This window comes from Cydia strobilella, chromosome 12 (genome assembly GCF_947568885.1).
Source record: "Cydia strobilella chromosome 12, ilCydStro3.1, whole genome shotgun sequence".
Lineage (NCBI taxonomy): Eukaryota > Metazoa > Arthropoda > Insecta > Lepidoptera > Tortricidae > Cydia > Cydia strobilella.
Window position 1 is genome coordinate 5,251,807 of NC_086052.1, and position 18,871 is coordinate 5,270,677.

An 18,871-nucleotide genomic window follows, 5' to 3' on the forward strand; every position below is an offset into this window, starting at 1 on the left:
ACAAATTTTTATGTAAACAGTAGATTTTAAATTTTTGTGAGGATTTCTATGCCTCATGTACAGTCGCCATCAGATTTATCTGTGCGGCCAAGGTGCTCACAAATGTCTGAACACGCCGACCCAGATATGTACAGTCGCCGTCAGATATATCGGAGCGGCCAGGGTGTTCACAATATCTGAACACGCACGTCTTCAGATATTGTGAACACCCTTCATGTCTTTTTACTATACTATGTCTATGATTTAAGTTGAGATTGTTTTTTCTTTTTTTTTGTTTGTTTAGTGTCACAACAAATAACCGAGTAAAGTTTGATTAAAGTCCGAGTTAGAGGTTACTTTGGGAATTAATTGTAGGTATCGAGCAGTGTCATAATTCGTGTATTTAAAGCTGTGTTATTAAAGATAATATAATCAGGAACTACATACCTATATTTTTTCCACGTTTACGAATATCAACGTCTCTTAGAAAAATATGATCATATAAGGAGGTTTTTCGCCTTCTGGCTCAGGGAACGGCCTTAAGTTCGATTGACGTTAACTATCAATAGGCGTCCAGGAATTGTTAGTATCAATTGTCAAGTAGGTCAAATGCCAAAGTACAAATTTTATTTTATTTCAATCAATTTAATAAAAATAAATCATAAAAATAATAATAAATAATTTTCATCTAACTTCAAAAGCTCATTGTTAACTTTCCACTTTCACCGTAACTTTCGTAATGTCTTCAACACCAGGTGCACAATGCTGTTCTATATAAGAAAGGAATTCGTCGTTCGGGTCTGGGATCTCCTCCTTCTCGACGGTGCACACTGGCTCATCGGATTTGAGGACCACTTTGGCTTGCTGGATCTGCGTGTCCGTCATCATTGGCAGCTTTTTGAAGAACATCTGGAAACAAGTAGATTGATGAGCTGTAGTAGAAATTTAAATGACAGATTTATCTGGTGAACTGATGAACTTTAAGAGCCCGTTATCGAATTTAGTCACAAAAATGTTAAATTGATAGATTTAGTCGCTGAAATTGTACACCTTTTGATACGTAATAGAAATAACAAGTACTGTTTTCTATTAGCACGTCTTCTCATCTTGCCGTTTTACAGATTTCTAAAGAAATTTTCTGAAAACAGACTCACTAAATTACTGTCCGCGCGCGAATTCCAAATATGAGAAATGTTAGGAATGTTGGTCGTCACGACAGAGTAGTGTCATTCTGTACGTACGGGCGCGGTGCACCCCCCCCCCACCCCACCCCCCCCCCCCCCCACCCCCCACTTCCTTGACCTCCGAATGCACGGAATTGGCGCGCGGACAGTAGTAAGTAATGATTATTTTTCTGATGGACGTTGAGGTAAACGCGCGTAAATCACTGATTTTGTCGCTCTTAAATATTTGTATTTCAGTTTATTTGTAAATTTCGTAAAGTTTGGAGTTTGGACTGCAAAAAATGGTAATTTTGTATTACACATCCTGGACTCCACCTTTTACAGACTCCATTTTTATTATTAGGTATGACTTTGAAGTAGTGTAAATGAAAGTTAGACGAAATCAATTTTTCTCCAGAAATTATTTAAAAACAAGTGACAATTTCTCTGAAAATCGATTTTATTTCAACGTAATTTTAATACTTAAACAATCTACAACATTTGCTGAAACTGCTCTTATACATCAATTTGTATAATTTACCACCATATTTTTTTGATGAATTTTTAAAAACTGCCCCTTCTCTTCATATATTACCGGCGACGCACGCTCGCGACGTCATTATTAAAAGGCAAGATGAGAAAACGTGCTAATAGAAACCAATACTTGTTATTTAGATATTACGTAACAAAACGTGTATAATTTTAACGACTAAATCTATCAATTTTACATTTTTGCTCCAAAATCGTTACCGGGCTCTTAAATGCAAAAGTTACTGATAGTCTAAATGTTTTTCTGTATTAACACGAACACGACCTATGCATGCATCACTCAATAAACCCTATCTAATAAAGCTTTTGTGAAAACAAGTCACTCTCGATAAGATAGAAGTGTTAACTACTAGGTGTCTAGCCAAAATGCCAATCGTTTGCGGTGTAGCGAACGAAACGCTAATGTCTCTGTCGCACTAATATAGAAGAGTGATTGAGAGAGATTAGGATTACCGTTTCGTTCGCTACGGCGGAAACGATTGGCATCATGGCTAGGCCCTGTAAGCATTTTAGATTTAGGTTACCTTTCTCGTCATCAAGAGCAGGCCATGTTGTTTCTTCATATGAGTCTTTAGAAGTGTCATTCTTCGATACCTGGAAAAGGAACATTTTATTTTGCAATGTTCTGCCGCCAGAGTGCAGCACTAGCTCATATTGTAAACCATGGAGTGACTTATAATGACATAGACATTTATTCATAATATTTTTAAATAATAAATGTCCAGTATTATTCAGTTCGTATATAACAATAAAATTTAATTAAACAATAAGGATTAAATTATTCAATTAAACACATTATTAAATTCCACTAAATTAAATACTAATCATTTTTTTGAGAAATTTTTACTATGACATTGATGCATCGCGGCGGCCTATCGCGAAATGCGAAATTTTATTATTTCTTCTCTATCGCTCGAATATGCAAGAGTGATAGAGGCAGATAACGAAATTTCGATTTTTCTATTTCGCGGTAGGCCCTCAGCATGTGCTTGTGGCGCTCTCTACGCAGAGTTTTGCGTAATATTCCTTATTTCTGCTGTTTTGAAACAAAGGTTGGGCCTTTTAAAAAAATTACTCTCCATTTTATCTGCAATAGCCCCAATGCCTGCTGTGACCGGTTCACATTCCTATTGTTGTGACGCTGAACAGTGTCCAGGAGGCGTTCTGCATGACATTAAAGCTCCAAACTGTGTTGTATCTGTATCCCCACACACACACACATACCTTAGAAATAACCGGGCACTGAAGACCCGTGAGTTTTAAATGAAGACACACATAGTAATCGTAACAGTAGTATTGCCATAGACAGTAAGCCTGGCCAACAAGTCCTGAATACTAAAATGACATCTCGATTACTACTACTACTAGCAAAGAGAATAGATTGTAAGAGAGAGGTAAAGTCTAAGAAAAATATGTGCCCCTTAGTTTGACATCTAAAACAGATGGCGCTGTACTGCGCCATATGTTTTGCGGTCACTGAATAGGGGATATTACTGCAATGTTCTGCCACCAGAGTGCAGGACTAGCCTTTTTAGTAAACCATAGAGAAACTTATACATGCTGTGCCTTTAACAGGTTTTTGACAAGTTTTCAGAGATAATAAAATATGACATTGATGCATCAAGGCGGTTTGTTTACAGACGACCTACCGGGAAACGCGAATCAGATATTTCACTATCTGCCTCCTTATCGCTCGAATATGCAAGAGTGACAGAGATGTTAGATAAGGAAATTTCGATTTTCTTGTTTCGCGATAGACCCTCAGATTGCTCAGTGGCGCCCCTTACGCAGAGTATCGCGTAATATTCCCTATTGTCTAACGTCAACTTTTGACAACCAATTACTGTCAGTAATGGTGTACAGCATGGAGACTGTATAAAGGAGCCAAATCTCTATGTATGAAAAGTGTCCATCAAAAAACAGTAATTAGGCGGCGCCACCATACACCGAGATACTACCAAAAACAACCTACGTAATTTGGTCGGGTTATTTGTTGCCTTATGTGGTTCATGTTATACTCATGTCCCAGAGCCTAACTAGCGCCACCGGAGAGATTACGAAATATTATTTAAAGCTTAACGCGGTCACTTTTACAACAATTCTGCCATAAGAGATTGCGATCCTTTCTATACCATCCATAGTGTAGTGTGTGTGTGTGTAGGCAAGAAGCAAGAATAAAAAAAAACATGATATCCTACCGTTTCGGACATATCTGGCAAGCGCAGGGCGGTGGTAACTTCCGATGTGTTCCATTAATATGCAGCAACAGGGCACTTTTCTGAGCAAACCGCTTGCCGCACTCTTCACACCCGTGCTTTCTGTACGCTGCGAGACAGAGACGAAAATTTTAATGATATTGGCTAAAAATGATAATATGATTTTTAGCCAGTATCATTAAAAGTTTCTGTCACCGAAATCTCGCCTTTGTATAATTATCATATAAAGGCGAGATTTCGGTGACAGAAACTTTCGACGCCGTGTCAAACACAAAAGCTCGGACGCCACGTCACCGAAGTGTCAAAACTGAAATTGAACTTTATGCACATGAACGTAGGTCTATGTTGCTCTGTGGCAAATTTTTCTCGTTAAATTTTCAAACAATCCAAAATCAACCCTATTTCCTACACCATAGAATATTTCACGAGATAATTTTGATTTTTTTTCTTGTAAAGCTGGGCTTATATAGCAGTTACTGTGACCCTTTAGTGGACCTTATTCCGTTGCAATAAAGTTGACATTGGCTACTTACGCAGATGTGTGTCTAAATGTGAGACGAGAGCAGCCTTCACTTGGAAAGGGCGATTGCAGTGTTCGCACACGTATCTGATGTCACTGTGTTTCTTCATATGTCGCTGCAACAGACAAACACGGTTTAAATATGTTATAGTTTACATTAATTTACATGAAACATATTTTAAACAAATGTGTGGTTGTTCTCCGAATAACCACATAACATACAATTACTTTATTTGCGCAAATAGTACTCGCGTTTGTTTTATACTATAACAACTATTCAGTCATTGTATCGGATGTATAAATTTTAAGACAAATTCTGATAGATGGCGTTGTACGGCTCAGCTTTACCAAAGATAGATATAACTCCGTAATAGATGGATACAGTCTAAGGAAAAAACGTGCCTCGAAAATCAAGAAAATTTGATTCTCGTTCAGAGGGCGCTACTAGCTTTGGCCTACTGTCGTATAGATGGCGTCGACGGTTTCGTTTGTTATTTAACAATTTTAACGCATATCAGTGAAAGAACATGGGTCAAAATCATAAAAATAATTAATGCAAATAAAAAAAATCATTTATCCATATTTAAATACATTTTATCGTATTTTTATAAATCTTCATTTTTAGTTTTAAATTGTGTAGACAGATGGCAGTGAATTTACTGGGATTACAAAATTTACTATGACAGTACCGCTCTAGTATAAGTTACTCTATGGCTTACCCGCATAATATACAATTAAATAAATCTTAACCATACTAAGAAAAAGAAAAATACCGAGAGCGCAGAATGTGAGGTGTAAGCAAACGGGCACGCCGAACATTTAAATGGCCGCTCGCCGTTATGTAGGTGGACGTGCGACTCCAGCGCCTGCTTGTTGTTGAATGACGACGGGCACTGCTCGCACCCGAACCTGTAACAATCCATTTTTAATCTTATTGGTTAGAGGGTAAACTTCACTATTCTTATGTTAGGGATAATCCGAATCCATAACAATGTATTTGTAATTTGTATGATAGAGATGTTTATCAAAAAAAACGTGGGGCACAGGTCACACCCGAACCTGTAACACTGAATTTTGCAGCTTATTGGTAAGAGGGTAAAGTAAGTATTGTCCCGGAGAATGCATGCTATAAAGGAATGGGCTTCATGAGTGAATGATTTTTTTCTTGTCACTCATTGCAAAGATTACGTTCTCCCGGGTCACTCTTTAAACCCTGGTTTCAGGTTAATGCCTGGTGTCAGGCAAATTTAGGTAGTAATAAGCCCTTTTCATAGTGAGCCATCTAAGCATATTAGTTCAACGGCGTACAATTTTTCTTCTATCAAATTTTGTTAATATTATCCCCTGGCCTTATCACGGCCACAAAAATGCATATTTTGTGATCTTAAATCTTATGAAAACAGTTTTAAATGGTGACCCAGGAGACATAACTATGGTTAAGAGCTCTAGTTGCTAGTTTAGTAACGGCATTTTGCGTGTCAAAAAAGAAAATTTGGTCCTGAATTGGAGAAGTTTCCTATGTACACTAAGTAATTATTTATTTTTAAAGTATGATTATCGTCACTAACTACTGATACTACCCATACTTTCCCGTTGATACTACCCATAGTATAGAATAGAAAATGTGACGTTTTCAATCAAGAGGTACCACATTGTCGCTTGTCGATAAGGTTGATTTCTAATTGAAGCTATATAGAAATAGCGCCTTACTGACAAGCGACAATAAGTACCATTTTGGTTGAAAATGGCACAAATATTTACAGGCTTTTATAATTTTTGTTTTGTAAGTTGTTTCCATTTTTCATTTTGTGTTATTTAGATATCTAATATATGACTATTTTCACTCAACTAACCTTATTCTCATCTTTACTTGACCACCTTCAGTTGTCCTGTAAAACAATTTGTCAAATGTCAATTTTGTGATGCAATTGAATGGTTATGCTAAAATATTGTATTTTATGACATCTTATGTCAGGTATATTTATAACTTATATACCTATATTTATTTATTTATTATATATATATATAATAAACTACTGTATATTTATTTTATTATTTGATACTTTTGCTTGTCAAGAGCTTTTCTCATGTCATCTGGCTAAATTGTCCCAATGGACAGATGCCATAAGAACCAAGAACTGAACTGAACTGAGTGACCCAGGACATAATTATCACACATTTAAATTAGTGTCATTAGTAGCAAACGTCAGTTGGGCAGCCCAACGTGTGACGTCATCACGCTCTGTCGAATTCGCGCCAAAAATTATGAGCGTTTCAACCGCTCAAAAATTTTCAACATTTTAAATATTTTTTAATAAAATAATGTTAAGGTGTACAAAAGTATTTTTATCATTTCCGGTGTTCCAACGATATAAATTATGAATCCAAAAATAAAAATAAATTCATGCATGGAGCTAATTCATCAGTGAAAGAGACAATTTAGTCACACATTTGAAGAGTGATTCACAAAAATCACCATTACATTGGTCTAGTGTCACCAATCACCATGTAACCCTTTACAGTTTTAATAGCATTGACAAAGGCTCTTAAAAGTTATGATTCTAAGAATATTCTTTAGATTAGACAAATGTATCGACTTTTAGTACAAGAAGGCTGTTGTATAAACTCGTTCTAACACGAGGCTCTGCTGTAGGTACGCCGTGCACTGAGCGCAAAAAGTGCTCAGCTCAAAGTTCCTGTACAGAATATTAAATATCGACACGGACAAACTGCCAAAAATATGTACACACTACTTATATGGGCAATAAGGTTGCGTATACATATTTTTGACACTTTGTCCGTTACTCCGTGTCGATATTTATACATTGACTGTACCTGTAACCCTATGGCTGCAAGGCCTTCAGCTGCAGGTTTGCTGTGCTGAATCGTTCATTTCATGAATTGTCACTGAATTTTGTCGCTTTTGTAGCGTGACTTAAATGTCTCCTGCCACTAAAAAGTTGGTGCTGTCGTGATCCAGGGGTCACTCTTGAAAAGCAGACCATGGGCCCGTTTATCAAAAGCTTGTAGCTTGTAATACAAGTTGAAGTCCCTTTTTGACAGCTTTTGTTAGAAAGGGACTTCCACTTGTCTTACTTTTGTGCTACAAGCTTTTGATAAACGGGCCCCATGTCTGCTATAAAGTTGTAAAGATGGGGTATCCATCGGTACCTGTAGCCCTGCGGCCGCAGACTCTTGGGCTGCAGGAAGGGGCGCGAGCGGCCCTTGTTGCCGACGGAGAGCGCGCGCGCCTTCAGCACCACCTCCGCGTCGGGCGCCACGCAGCGCTTCTCGTGCTTGTATAAATTTGTTGTGCTGTGAAAGAGTATTCTTTTATTTATTTAGTACATAAGCTATTTTTAACCATCAATGGACTAAGGTGCTATCCAAAATAAGATGATGTAACATTTACAACATTGGCATAAATAAATGTTGAATTTTTTATTAAAGTTCAAGTATAAGATGCAGCAATTTCCCATCCTCAAAATCAGCCTCTCCCTAAAAGAACTAACAACGAATATGGCGAAAATAGTTTTACTTAAAATCAAAGGAAAGATAACACAACATAAAAGATAACATTTTCTTTCTATGACCAGGTAAATAAATATTAAGTTTATCTACATACCTTCTGAAATCGACTCCGCAGGCAAAGCAGATTAGGTATCTAGGTCCATGCTTCTCTTGATAGTGCCGACCAGCTGCGGGAATGGTTTCTAATATGGCATGACACTCACCACACCTGAAAAGTAAATAATGCATGTTTACATATAAATATATAAAAATAGCCTTCATCATAGATTATAAAAAAAATTATCACTTTACCAAACAAAAGTGATCCAGGAGACATCATCATGATAACTAGTGACAAAAATATTAATAGCCTCATAGGGCTCACCATGAACGTAAAAGATGCGCTCACAGAAGCCCTAAAGCTCAAATGGCAATGGGCAGGACACATATCAAGGTATACAAATAAGAGATGGACAACACTAACAACAAGATGGAAAGGACTATTTACTAGCCAAGAGGAAAGCTGGTAAACCTGTCAAACGGTAGACCAATGAGGTAGAGGTAGAGGTTGCACACTGGATGTGGATGTACAATGCCAAACACAGACAAGATAAAAATCAACCGAAACTACAATAACATAAAAACATATTTTTGAGACTTACGAGAATAGTATAGGGGTAATTCCTACAGATACATTCAAGTGTTTAAAAGTAATTAAATAAAAATAATGTCAAATATGTTATTGCTTTTACAATTATTTTAAAATCAACAAAAACTCGTTAAAAGCATTTACAATTTTAGACAGATCAAATCAATATTTGTGGTTTTTGGAGGCTCCTGAACTGGTGATTTGTAATGGATTTTGCTGTAGCACGCTCATATTCTTAAAAAGTTTGACACCTGAAAAAGATACTTACTCAAACAAGATGTCATTCATCATGTAGTGGTCTAAAGGTGGCGGAGGAGGTTTCACACTCTTCATGATTTCGGCCAGGGAGTTCACCAGAAGCTCTTCATCATCTTGCAGCTCTTCATACTGTTCTCGCAGCTCCTAAACAGAAGTTATTTTCCTTTTTTATAAAATTACCTACCTATTCTATTTGTTTAAATTACTGAGTAGTGAGGGCTTGGAACAAGCTCTCCGAATTTAAAAATAAATTAGACAAGCATACCTCTACATCTACTTGTCAATGATAACTGGATACAGGCTATATCACAACTGCCTGCCTGCTTACTGAATAATAATAATAACAAATAAATAATTACTTTTTTTTATTACCAAGATCTCTTTTTTTCGGAGCCCATGTCTGTAACTTACGACAGTGTGACGTGTATAAAAATAGATTTAAAAAAATGAATACCTTTACAAATGACTTCCACTGCCATGGCTTTAATTGCCTGCGCCTCTTACTACTCTCAATATTTTCTTCAGAAAAGTCTTCATCAGGGGGTTCTTCCTCGGGCACATAATCGTCATCCTCACCAACTTTATACAAATCGGAGTCGTCAGGAACAAAATCACCATAGACTTCCTGGTCTTCGTACAAATACTCCACCGACTCGTCCATATCCTCATCTAATACCTCTTCCTTTATGATGAGGGGCTTTATAGATTCTTGACTAGAGAATGTACCGTCCGTCTCATTCAAAAGTTCCTCTTTAATTTTTGTTTTTGGAAAGTTTCTCAAGGATTCTTCGTTATCAGACTCGTCTCCTATTACAACTACCATTATCTCGTCATCTAAGACGTCTAACTCCATCTTTTAATACTGCTGCTTATCACTGGCTAAAAGAATACGACATAATAAATATAAAGAATCAAAGAACTCAGTGATTGCTTGCGGAGTTTTTGAATTTCTTTTGACAAACATAACACCGTAATTATTTTTATCAAAACAACGCAAAGGATAGTTCTATGGAGCCATTGCGTCGATCGAAGGAGTAGAGAATTATTATTAGGAAACTACAATCGCAATTTTTTTACGAATATATATAGAAAATGAAATTGTTTTACCTTTAAACAGTAAATTGATGTTTTTACTTGCGTAATATTCAGTAAAATATTGCGTTAATGCGTTTTCTTTAATAATTTGACAGAATGAATTACAGCCTTTGCCACAAAATGGCCACGTTGTTTTTTTTTTCCTTCGAACAAGTTTGTTTCGGGCGTTTAAGAAAGAGACTCGAACCGTGTTTTCTTTGACGTTGACAACTGACTGGTGTTAAGGTGTTATTATTGATGATTGTCGTTCGTGTTTTACGAAAGTTCCAATTCCCATTTCGAATTACAAAGCAATGGTTTATTCTTCTGAAAATGTAGGCTGTTCTTCGCTTTCCAATAATAAATCTGTAGTGGCTCTCGAAAATAATTTGCATCAAAGTATAAATCATTTGAAAGGTTAGTATGAAGTTATCCCTATGTTTTTCGCGCCTATACTGAGTATACTGGCTGTATAGGCGATAGATGCTCTTTGTAAGGCCTTATGTAAACACATGATTATAAATGCAATAAATGAATTATGAATTAATTAGATAGTGGTAGCCGTTTCGGGGTCATGATCCTGAAGGACCAAAAGTGATGAAGATACTCAACCACTTTGCCATTTAGGATCGTGATCCCGGAACTACCCTGTATTTCTTGCGTTGATATTTAACAATTGATAGAGTCTGGTCGGAAAGAGAAGTCGTGGAATGTCATGGAATGTATTGGGCCCCATACATTCCACGACTTTATTTAGTTAAGGAATGTGTAAAAAAACACGAATTACCGCACAAACTAACCTAATGTGCTTTAATATATTTTATAATTGTGATTATGGCAATAATGCATGTGATTACATTCTTCCAGAACTCATTATAGAATTTGATAAACTTCAACTAGAATCAGACGACTATAAAACCCAAGTATCAACACAAAAAGAAAAATGTGAAAGGTATGCATTATTATTTTCATTTCAAGAAGATTCTGTATTTAATTGTGGCTATTATTTAGCTTTATGTTATTTTTTAATTTGCTTTATTTTTTTAGTAAAGTCTGTGCTGGCTCTGAGGCCTTGAAACAAGTTATAGAACTTAAGGATAATATTATTCAGTCTGTTGGTAAGTAATCATTAATTTGTTTTAGCTTTTTACTATATTTTTCAACTTACCTATGTCACCGTCATTACTTCTGTCATCTATGAAGAAATCCATAAAATCTAATACTGTGCTGAACTGCATCCTTAAGAAAAAACCGGCCAAGTGTGAGTCGGACTCGCGCACAAAGGGTTCCGTACCATTACACAAAAAAAGGCATGTTGTATGGGTGCCCCACTTAAATATTTATTTTATTCTGCTTTTAGTATTTGTTGTTATAGCAGCAACAGAAATACATCATCTGTGAAAATTTCAACTGTCTAGCTATCACGGTTCATGAGATACAGCCTGGTGACCGACGGACGGACAGTGGAGTATTAGTAATATGGTCCTGTTTTTACCCTTTGGGTACGGAACCGTAAAAACTAGTTTGTAAGTTTTTAGGGTTCCGTAATAAACTATTATAGTTATACAATACATATGGTGCTAATTTATCGCCACTCGTTGTGAATTTCCTATTTTTGGCACTTGTATCGTAATGCACTACTTTATTTCAGCATCAGCACTAACAAGACTAAACGAAACAAAAGACATGAGAATCATAGATGAAGCATTCAAAATACTCTGCGGAGAAACAGTCTCACTCACTCCTCCCAAAGACAGTGCAGATTTTCAACTTAAGACCCCCAAGAAAGAATCACCTTCCTTTACAGAAGCAATTAATGATGAATCCGTGTCTGAGATAGAAGGAACTCCTACGGGTAGAACTAGCCCTATTATTGTGTCTAGGAAGGCAAGAAATGCATCAGATTATAGGGAGAAAAAGAAATGTCCAGATAATTGGTAAAAAAAGTTTTTATAACATTATGTCTTTTAAAGTTACTTGTTTTCAGCAAACTGATTAGAAGGTTTCATTGAGATTAATTTGAAAATGGCCCAGGAATCTTTGTAAGAAATATGAAAAAAGTGTAATAAGTGAAGTAGTAATATGTAAGAAGTGCCATTCGGTCATTGGTCTATACAGTCACTGCAGTCGATGTAGACTGTAGACTACCTCCTCAAAATACCTCTAGCCGCTGCAACTATCATCTGTAAAGATGCTGTGGCCAATGATGAATATGTACGAAGTATCAAAGTACTTCTTGCTTGGTTGAAATTTTGCACAATCTATAGTCCAAACAACTTAATATATTTTATCACATGTCATTTAAGTTTCAGAAATTCAGAGTGGCATAGCTATAGACAAAACATCATCAGTCTGATTTAAAAAATGTTAAGTTTTAAATAAAATAAATAAATAAATAAATAAAAAAGCCTTTATTTCCAATTTTACATTAAAAGTTTTTGCGTGTTGTTAGTAATTTTCTTATAGCTAGTAGTTAGTGTTAAGTTTGTGTATGTTATTTACTAATTTAATTTAATTTGGGGTCTTTGAGTGGAGGCCTCCTCCAATTCTCTCCATTTTTCTTTCCCTGCAGTTTCATGTCATTTTGTAGTGTTTTTCTGCGTACAGGTTCTTCATTTGTTTTGAAATAGTTTTTTTGTTCAAGTTTCTGTTGTGTAGTTTTTTGTTGTTTAGTTTTGCTGGGATTACTGGTTAGAGTTTTGTTGCGCATGATTTGTTTGTGTTTCTTTCGTTGGAGGGTTGCGGTCATAATTCCCCACGATGACCGCTATTCGTCTTGGGGAATGATAGTTTATGTTGATTGCTTGATCTACTGTGGTGTGTTTCCGGGGGTCTGTCGTTTGTTGCTATTCTTCGCTTCGTTCGCTCGTGGACTGATATGAATTTGCCCTTGGGCAGTTCATGAGATCGAAAGCATTTGTCTTATATATTTTATTTGGTGCCTTCTGGGGCACTTCTTCATCGGAGTCTTTTTTTGTTGGTGTTATCGTTGGTGACCTTTTTCTTTTTTCTGTTGCATTCGATCTTTCTCTGATTATGAGTCGGTCATAGCGAATCACTGCGTTGTTTCCTTTTTTGATCTCTTCTTGCATGTTAAGTTTTATTGGTCAGTAATTAAGTTTTTTTTGTACAATTTTATCAATCAATTATAAAATTAAATCTAATAACCCGCCCTGGATCGTACCTGGCTCAAAGGTATCCATTACCGCTGCGTTTCCCCGCTGCTGCAATGGAGACCTGCGGAACCAGATATGACCCAGAGCGAGGATTAAGTTAACTTAACCTAACCCAAGATATCTTCAGCAATATGTTAAAAGCTGGACAAGTGCGAGTCGGACTCGCCTGTCGAGGGTTCCATACTTTTTAGTATTTGTTGTTATAGCGGCAACAGAAATACATCACCTGTAAAAATTTCAACTGTCTAGTCTAGCTATCACGGTTCATGAGATACAGCCTGGTGACAGACAGACAGACCGACAGAGGAGTCTTAGTAATAGGGTTCCGTTTTTACCCTTTGGGTACGGAACTCTAAAATCCGAAAAAGTACCTGCTCTATGAGAAGACCATATTCCAGTATAAAGTTAAAACCAAAAAATATATAGAAAGTTCATGGTCTCAAAGTGAATAAATGCTAGATTTATTCTCAAAATGTGTTTTAAAGGTCCAGAAGTTTCAATTCAAGGGCTTAGACTTTGACAACCACTAGTGATGTTAAAAAATTCCCAAAATAATTTTCAGGCCAACACCAAAGAACAAGGCTTTGAAACTGACTTATCCCAACTTCAGCACTCCACGTGGTAAGGGCAAAGGCAAGCTACGGCAGACCAGGCTCACGACTGTGAAACAAACTTCTGTGCTCGATATTTCCAGCTCACCAGAGTTTGTTGGTTTAAGAAGCAATAAAGATACTAAGAGCATGCAGGTTGGTATCTTTAATACGAAAGTGGATGACCCGCGCGATATCGCCATTCCATACAAACATAGTCCTCGTTTTCCCCTCTGGATAATAATATTATTGTAAATATTTTGACACAATTTGATGATTATCAACCACAGCTCCTTTGTTTGATTTTTTTTTTAATTTTTAATTATTTTAAGTTTAAAAAGAGAATATTTAAAATGAGAATACAAATGTATATGGAATTTGTTTTTAGCTCCTGATTCTTATAATACTCTAAAAATTGAAAAGATTATATATACACAGCTATATATGGTTAATATACATCAAATTATGTAAAAAATATTTTTCATAATGTCAACATTACTAATGCTAGCAGGTCTGAATCGGAACTGGTTTTGTTTATTTTATTTTACGAAAATATAATTATTTATGGTCAGATAGGTTTATACTTTTTTGCCTTGCCATGATCATACCAAAATTTTTGCTATATAAAAAACTTGACTGACAATCTATTTTTAGAAAGCTGCTGCCGTGAGAACAAGGCAAATGCGATAGTCGCATAAAAAAGCGTTTATTTGAATAAGTCTCTCAAACGAATTCTGTTTATTTTCCAATTTTTAAAAGGTAAAAATTGGAAAATAAACAGAATTCGTTTGAGACTTTAATTCAAATAAATAATAAAACATGTTTGCACCTTTAAACATGTTTTTACCTACCCTGGTATCTTTTCTTACAGTTAAACATTAAAAGAGAATCGCTTGATGACGAGGACACGATAGAACCTTCACCCACTAGCATCACGTCCAATTTTTCATCCATGTAAGTTATTATACTAAAAAAACTACCTTTATTAAAGAAAGGAACTTGATGTTATATACCTATATAACATTACGTAACTGCCTCTGTGGCACAGAATAACTAATAGTACTCTGTGGTTGCAACACTTTACTGGTATCAAAGTCCTAAATTAAAATTTAGAATTTAAAAAGTGAACACGAGCTACAACCCAGGTAGCAGTGACGTCAGTGACGTCATAATGACGTAATTATGGCGTCATATAGACGTCGCTGTCGTCATAATGACGTATAAATGCTGTTAGGGAATAAATGTCTAACTATTTATATGTCGTTACCCTAGTTCACAATCGTACTAATTACGATTTTTTTTTTATTGTAATTAGTACCATAGTCCCAGAATAACTAATAGTACTGCCATAGTGCACAGACATAAAGTTGTTATTACAACCAAATTTTCCGCGTAATTAGTACGACTGAACTACGGTATCGATATGTAATATTTTTTTATATATAGATTTAAGACCAAAGCTAGATAAAAGGCAAAAAAGATTTTTAATATTTTTATTATTGTATGAAAACACCTTGACTAACAATCAACTATTTGATAATTTACAAAGTACAACCTCTTCTTCTTCTTTTCTTCTTCTTCGTTTTCAGATACAGATCAACAGTTAGAAATAGCCCTTTAAAATTAAACAAGAATAGTCCACACAAAATAACAAAGGGTAGCCCAGCGAAACTGAGCTTAGTCAAGAAACCTCACTCCAATATATCCAAGCTGCAGATCAAGACCGAAGGCTCAAGTAATCTAGAAAATGTGGAAAATAAATTGGAGAATTCAGACATGAAAGTCAAAATGGAAGAGTCAATCAATCTGCTAAGGCCTCCACGGTATGCCTCTTTAACTTTCTTACTTATGTTATGTTAAAATAAGAACTGCTATTATGCCTATATTCACTCGTGTTGTCGATAGGGCATTGTGATATGGGGTATATTTGAATGCTCCAAAAATAAGGCAATGCTATGCTGATCAAAGCATGAAGTAGATGTTACGATCCGCGTATTAAAAGTGGTTCTTTTCCCTGTGGTTACACTGAACTTTTACGACATGAACGTTGAATAGTTAGAATATTATGTAACAAAAATACGATAGGATAGGTAAGTTTATAAATTTCGAAAATCTCACTTGAATGGATGCCCTACCCAGCCTACCCTGTAATAGTTTTTTACGATACAAGTACGGAAAGTAGGAAATTCGGAATGAGTGGCGAATTACCTATTCGAATGTGTATCGTACAACGTTTTACAGTACATATGGCCCTTTAAACTTTCGACATAGGCACGGAAAGTGCTCATTCCCGCACTAGTGCGGGAAAGTAGCACCATATGTACTTTCCCGCACTATCCGAAATATAAAGATATTTCGGAAATCAGATGATTTGGGTAGGCAATAACAATAAGCAACACTGCTGTAATTATACTAATAATGAACACTTAAACCTTTATTTTTAGATTTCGCACACCAGAGAGATCACCAGTAAAACTTAAGGACCCGAATGAAACGGAATGCAACATCGATTCCAGTATGTCAGTATTTCAGCATGTCAAAAACCTGGAAAATACGTCGCCGGATCACAAGAACATATGCAGGTAACTAACACTAATACATTTGATTGGCTATTGGTGGTTGTTATGTCTTGGCAATAAGGTTACTAATGGCGTTTCCAAACATTCTTGCTGAGTATAACACATTACCAGGCGTGACTCACTCCGCGATTTCGTCGCGCCGCTACAAGTACATGCGGCCGCCCCCAGTTCTGAGGTCTAGCCATAGTAATTCCCGCGCACCGCTACGGAACGGACGCCTGTTCGCGCATGCGCCACCTAGCGGTCATATCTGTCGTTATAGGCGCGTTTTGTTAGTGTGAATCTGCTGTACACCTAGTACTATTATTTATTCTGTCACATTACCAGAGGAAGGGCACATTGCCAGGGTTTTTTTTTTTCAGTGCATAACAAGGAGTAAGTTAATAAAGGAGCATAATAATAGTCATCTTCATAGAAAACTTCAGGGCTCCTCCGAAAAACCTAATATCCTGCAGTACCTATACCTATCTAAGGTGCGTCCAGCGGCAGCATGGTCGCGTTTTTATCGCCTGTCGTGTCATGCGTCACTTTCGCACTTGCATACAGTTATTGTTTTATGGCCACTTTATAAAACCCAGTGTTTTAGTTTATGTCATGATATGAGTAAATGATTTCTTTTGAATTTCCAGCCCCACCAAACGCCCTCTAGCGGAAAACATCAACTTCACCAACCTTCAAACGCAATGCGACACGGAAGCAAGCGTGTCACTCCTCAACCACAACCATTTCATAGACAATATGAAAGATCTAGAAAGTCCGAACAAAAACCCAACTTTTCATGGGTTAGAAAGAGAAACAAAGAGAAATCCGGCTATAGAAAGTATTGTGAAGAAAGATTTAGAGAGATTAGAACCGAAAAGAGAGAATGGGAAAGTAGATGTAATTTTTAAGGAGCCGACGGTTAGGAAGAAAGCGGAGAAGAGAGCTTTGCCGGGGTGGTTCTGTGATGAATGTAAAAACGTGAGTTTAAAAGAAAGTTATAAACTACTTCGTGCGCGAGTCCGACTCGCACTTGGCCGGTTTTTTTTTAACTTTTTACTTGACTCTAAGGCATATTTTCCTTTTTAGTTCTACGCCGAGCTATACAAGAACGACCCAGTAATGCTAGCCAAGAAGATGGAGGAGTGTTCGAAGCACCGCGGGCGCCAGAACCCCGCGCGGCCCAGAACCCCGCCCGGGTTCTGGGACCCGAGGTGGGACGTGCCCCAAGACACCGAGGAGTTCAATCGGAGGAACAATGCTGTTTGATCAACCTTGCTATCACTGATAGGCATGGATGTACAGTTGCCATCAGATATTTCGGCCAAGGTGCTCAAAAATATCTGAACACGCACTTAGCGCCTTGACAATGAGGGTTGCCGTTTTTGTGCTCACCAGTTGGCGCCACTGTAGATGTAGGTCAGAAAAACAGATCTCAAAATTCTTCTATGATTATTTTTATAAAATCAATACGTTCTAATATACACAAAAGTATTTTAACGTCTAAATGTGCCATTCTTTCAACCTGTTTATTTTTGCATTTATTTTAGTTGAAATTTTTTTAAACCACTAACATTTATTGAGCTATATCTATAGTTTACCATGATTAATCAAAGTTGAACAAAGATTTACCACAATTATGAATAAGGAGTGAAAATTCCCGATAAAAAAGCTTGAAACCCCCAAAACTTCTATGCATTTGACATTTTGAAAGACCCATCTACACTAGCGCTCCTAGTGGCGAAATTAAACGCGGTAGCCCACATAGAGGCGTGTTCAGATATTTGAGAGTACCTTGGCCACTCCGATCTGATGGCGACTGTACATAGAACCGGATAGTAATGTCAATTTTAGCTCTTATCACCTAGGAAGAAAGTTGATCATAGGTGACTAGAGAAAGTGGTCCCAAAGAGAGGATCAAACTAGATATAGGAATGTGTTACAGTATTGTCATAAATTACAATATTAACTTATAGCACAGAATAAATAATAGTAGTAACCGTACAAAAAAAAAATCCTACGACACCGAAGTTTGACAGCGGTTCAGGGTCGAATCATGCTGTCCCTTTCTAATATATGGCACTATGCCTTTCGGCTATTTAGGGTTGTCAAAGTTCAAGTCATTATTTTATCTGTGGTCGTGCACGCGAAGGGACGTCAAGTTGTGCCAACCCTAATAATTGCTCGAAGCAATGTAGAGCCGAAAGGAGCCGAGTTTACCCGAAGCGAGGAGTTACACACCCCTGCTTATAGTCATCATCATTGGCCACAGCATCTTGACCACGAATCTAGTATAACTGGATCGGTCATGAGGGGTGGGGGGAAATGACCGAACTGGATAGTCTTATGTATCTTTCAGTAGGAGTAGCAGAGCAAGCGCTGTTATTGTTTGTCCTTGTCAGTCTCACATTTTTTTTTCTTCCAGACCGTAAATTTATTTAGTATGGTTTATGGTGGGCTACAAATTTACTCGACCAATCATATTGTCGCATTGCGTATGTTTTGTCCCTCACTAGCGCACGCGTATAGCTCATCTATGTAATGCTAGGTCTATGATCCTGACAGATAATTGTTGTAGCGACAGTTTATTAGGATGAAGAGGTCTGTGCGCTGTCGGAGATCGGAGGTG

General features: G+C 36.9%; 2 protein-coding genes across 5 annotated transcripts; one reads left to right on the forward strand and one right to left on the reverse strand.

Moving 5' to 3' along the window:
• Window positions 1-672: 672 nt before the first annotated feature.
• Window positions 673-10,058, reverse strand: LOC134745913 (RB-associated KRAB zinc finger protein-like). Of its 3 annotated transcripts, XM_063680023.1 has the most exons (11): window positions 9,952-10,058; window positions 9,299-9,723; window positions 8,855-8,988; window positions 8,053-8,166; window positions 7,599-7,742; window positions 6,281-6,316; window positions 5,201-5,336; window positions 4,441-4,543; window positions 3,890-4,016; window positions 2,216-2,285; window positions 673-888 (listed from the first exon to the last, which is right to left on the reverse strand). In XM_063680023.1, exons 2-11 carry the CDS (start codon window positions 9,695-9,697, stop codon window positions 688-690), a joined length of 1,464 nt encoding a protein of 487 aa, XP_063536093.1. In that variant the 5' UTR covers window positions 9,698-9,723; window positions 9,952-10,058; the 3' UTR covers window positions 673-687. The 3 variants fall into 3 exon arrangements, with proteins under 3 accessions (XP_063536093.1, XP_063536092.1, XP_063536094.1); XM_063680022.1 differs by lacking the exon at window positions 9,952-10,058 and having other exon boundaries at window positions 9,299-9,852; XM_063680024.1 differs by lacking the exons at window positions 6,281-6,316; window positions 9,952-10,058 and having other exon boundaries at window positions 9,299-9,852.
• A 134-nt stretch (window positions 10,059-10,192) lies between these two features.
• Window positions 10,193-17,698, forward strand: LOC134745929 (uncharacterized). 2 transcript variants are annotated; one of them, XM_063680063.1, is made up of 10 exons: window positions 10,193-10,335; window positions 10,786-10,870; window positions 10,966-11,036; window positions 11,570-11,855; window positions 13,657-13,840; window positions 14,556-14,638; window positions 15,280-15,507; window positions 16,129-16,266; window positions 16,893-17,223; window positions 17,332-17,698. In XM_063680063.1, exons 1-10 carry the CDS (start codon window positions 10,233-10,235, stop codon window positions 17,509-17,511), a joined length of 1,689 nt encoding a protein of 562 aa, XP_063536133.1. In that variant the 5' UTR covers window positions 10,193-10,232; the 3' UTR covers window positions 17,512-17,698. The 2 variants fall into 2 exon arrangements, with proteins under 2 accessions (XP_063536133.1, XP_063536132.1); XM_063680062.1 differs by having other exon boundaries at window positions 15,274-15,507; window positions 17,332-17,680.
• The last annotated feature ends 1,173 nt before the right edge of the window (window positions 17,699-18,871 follow it).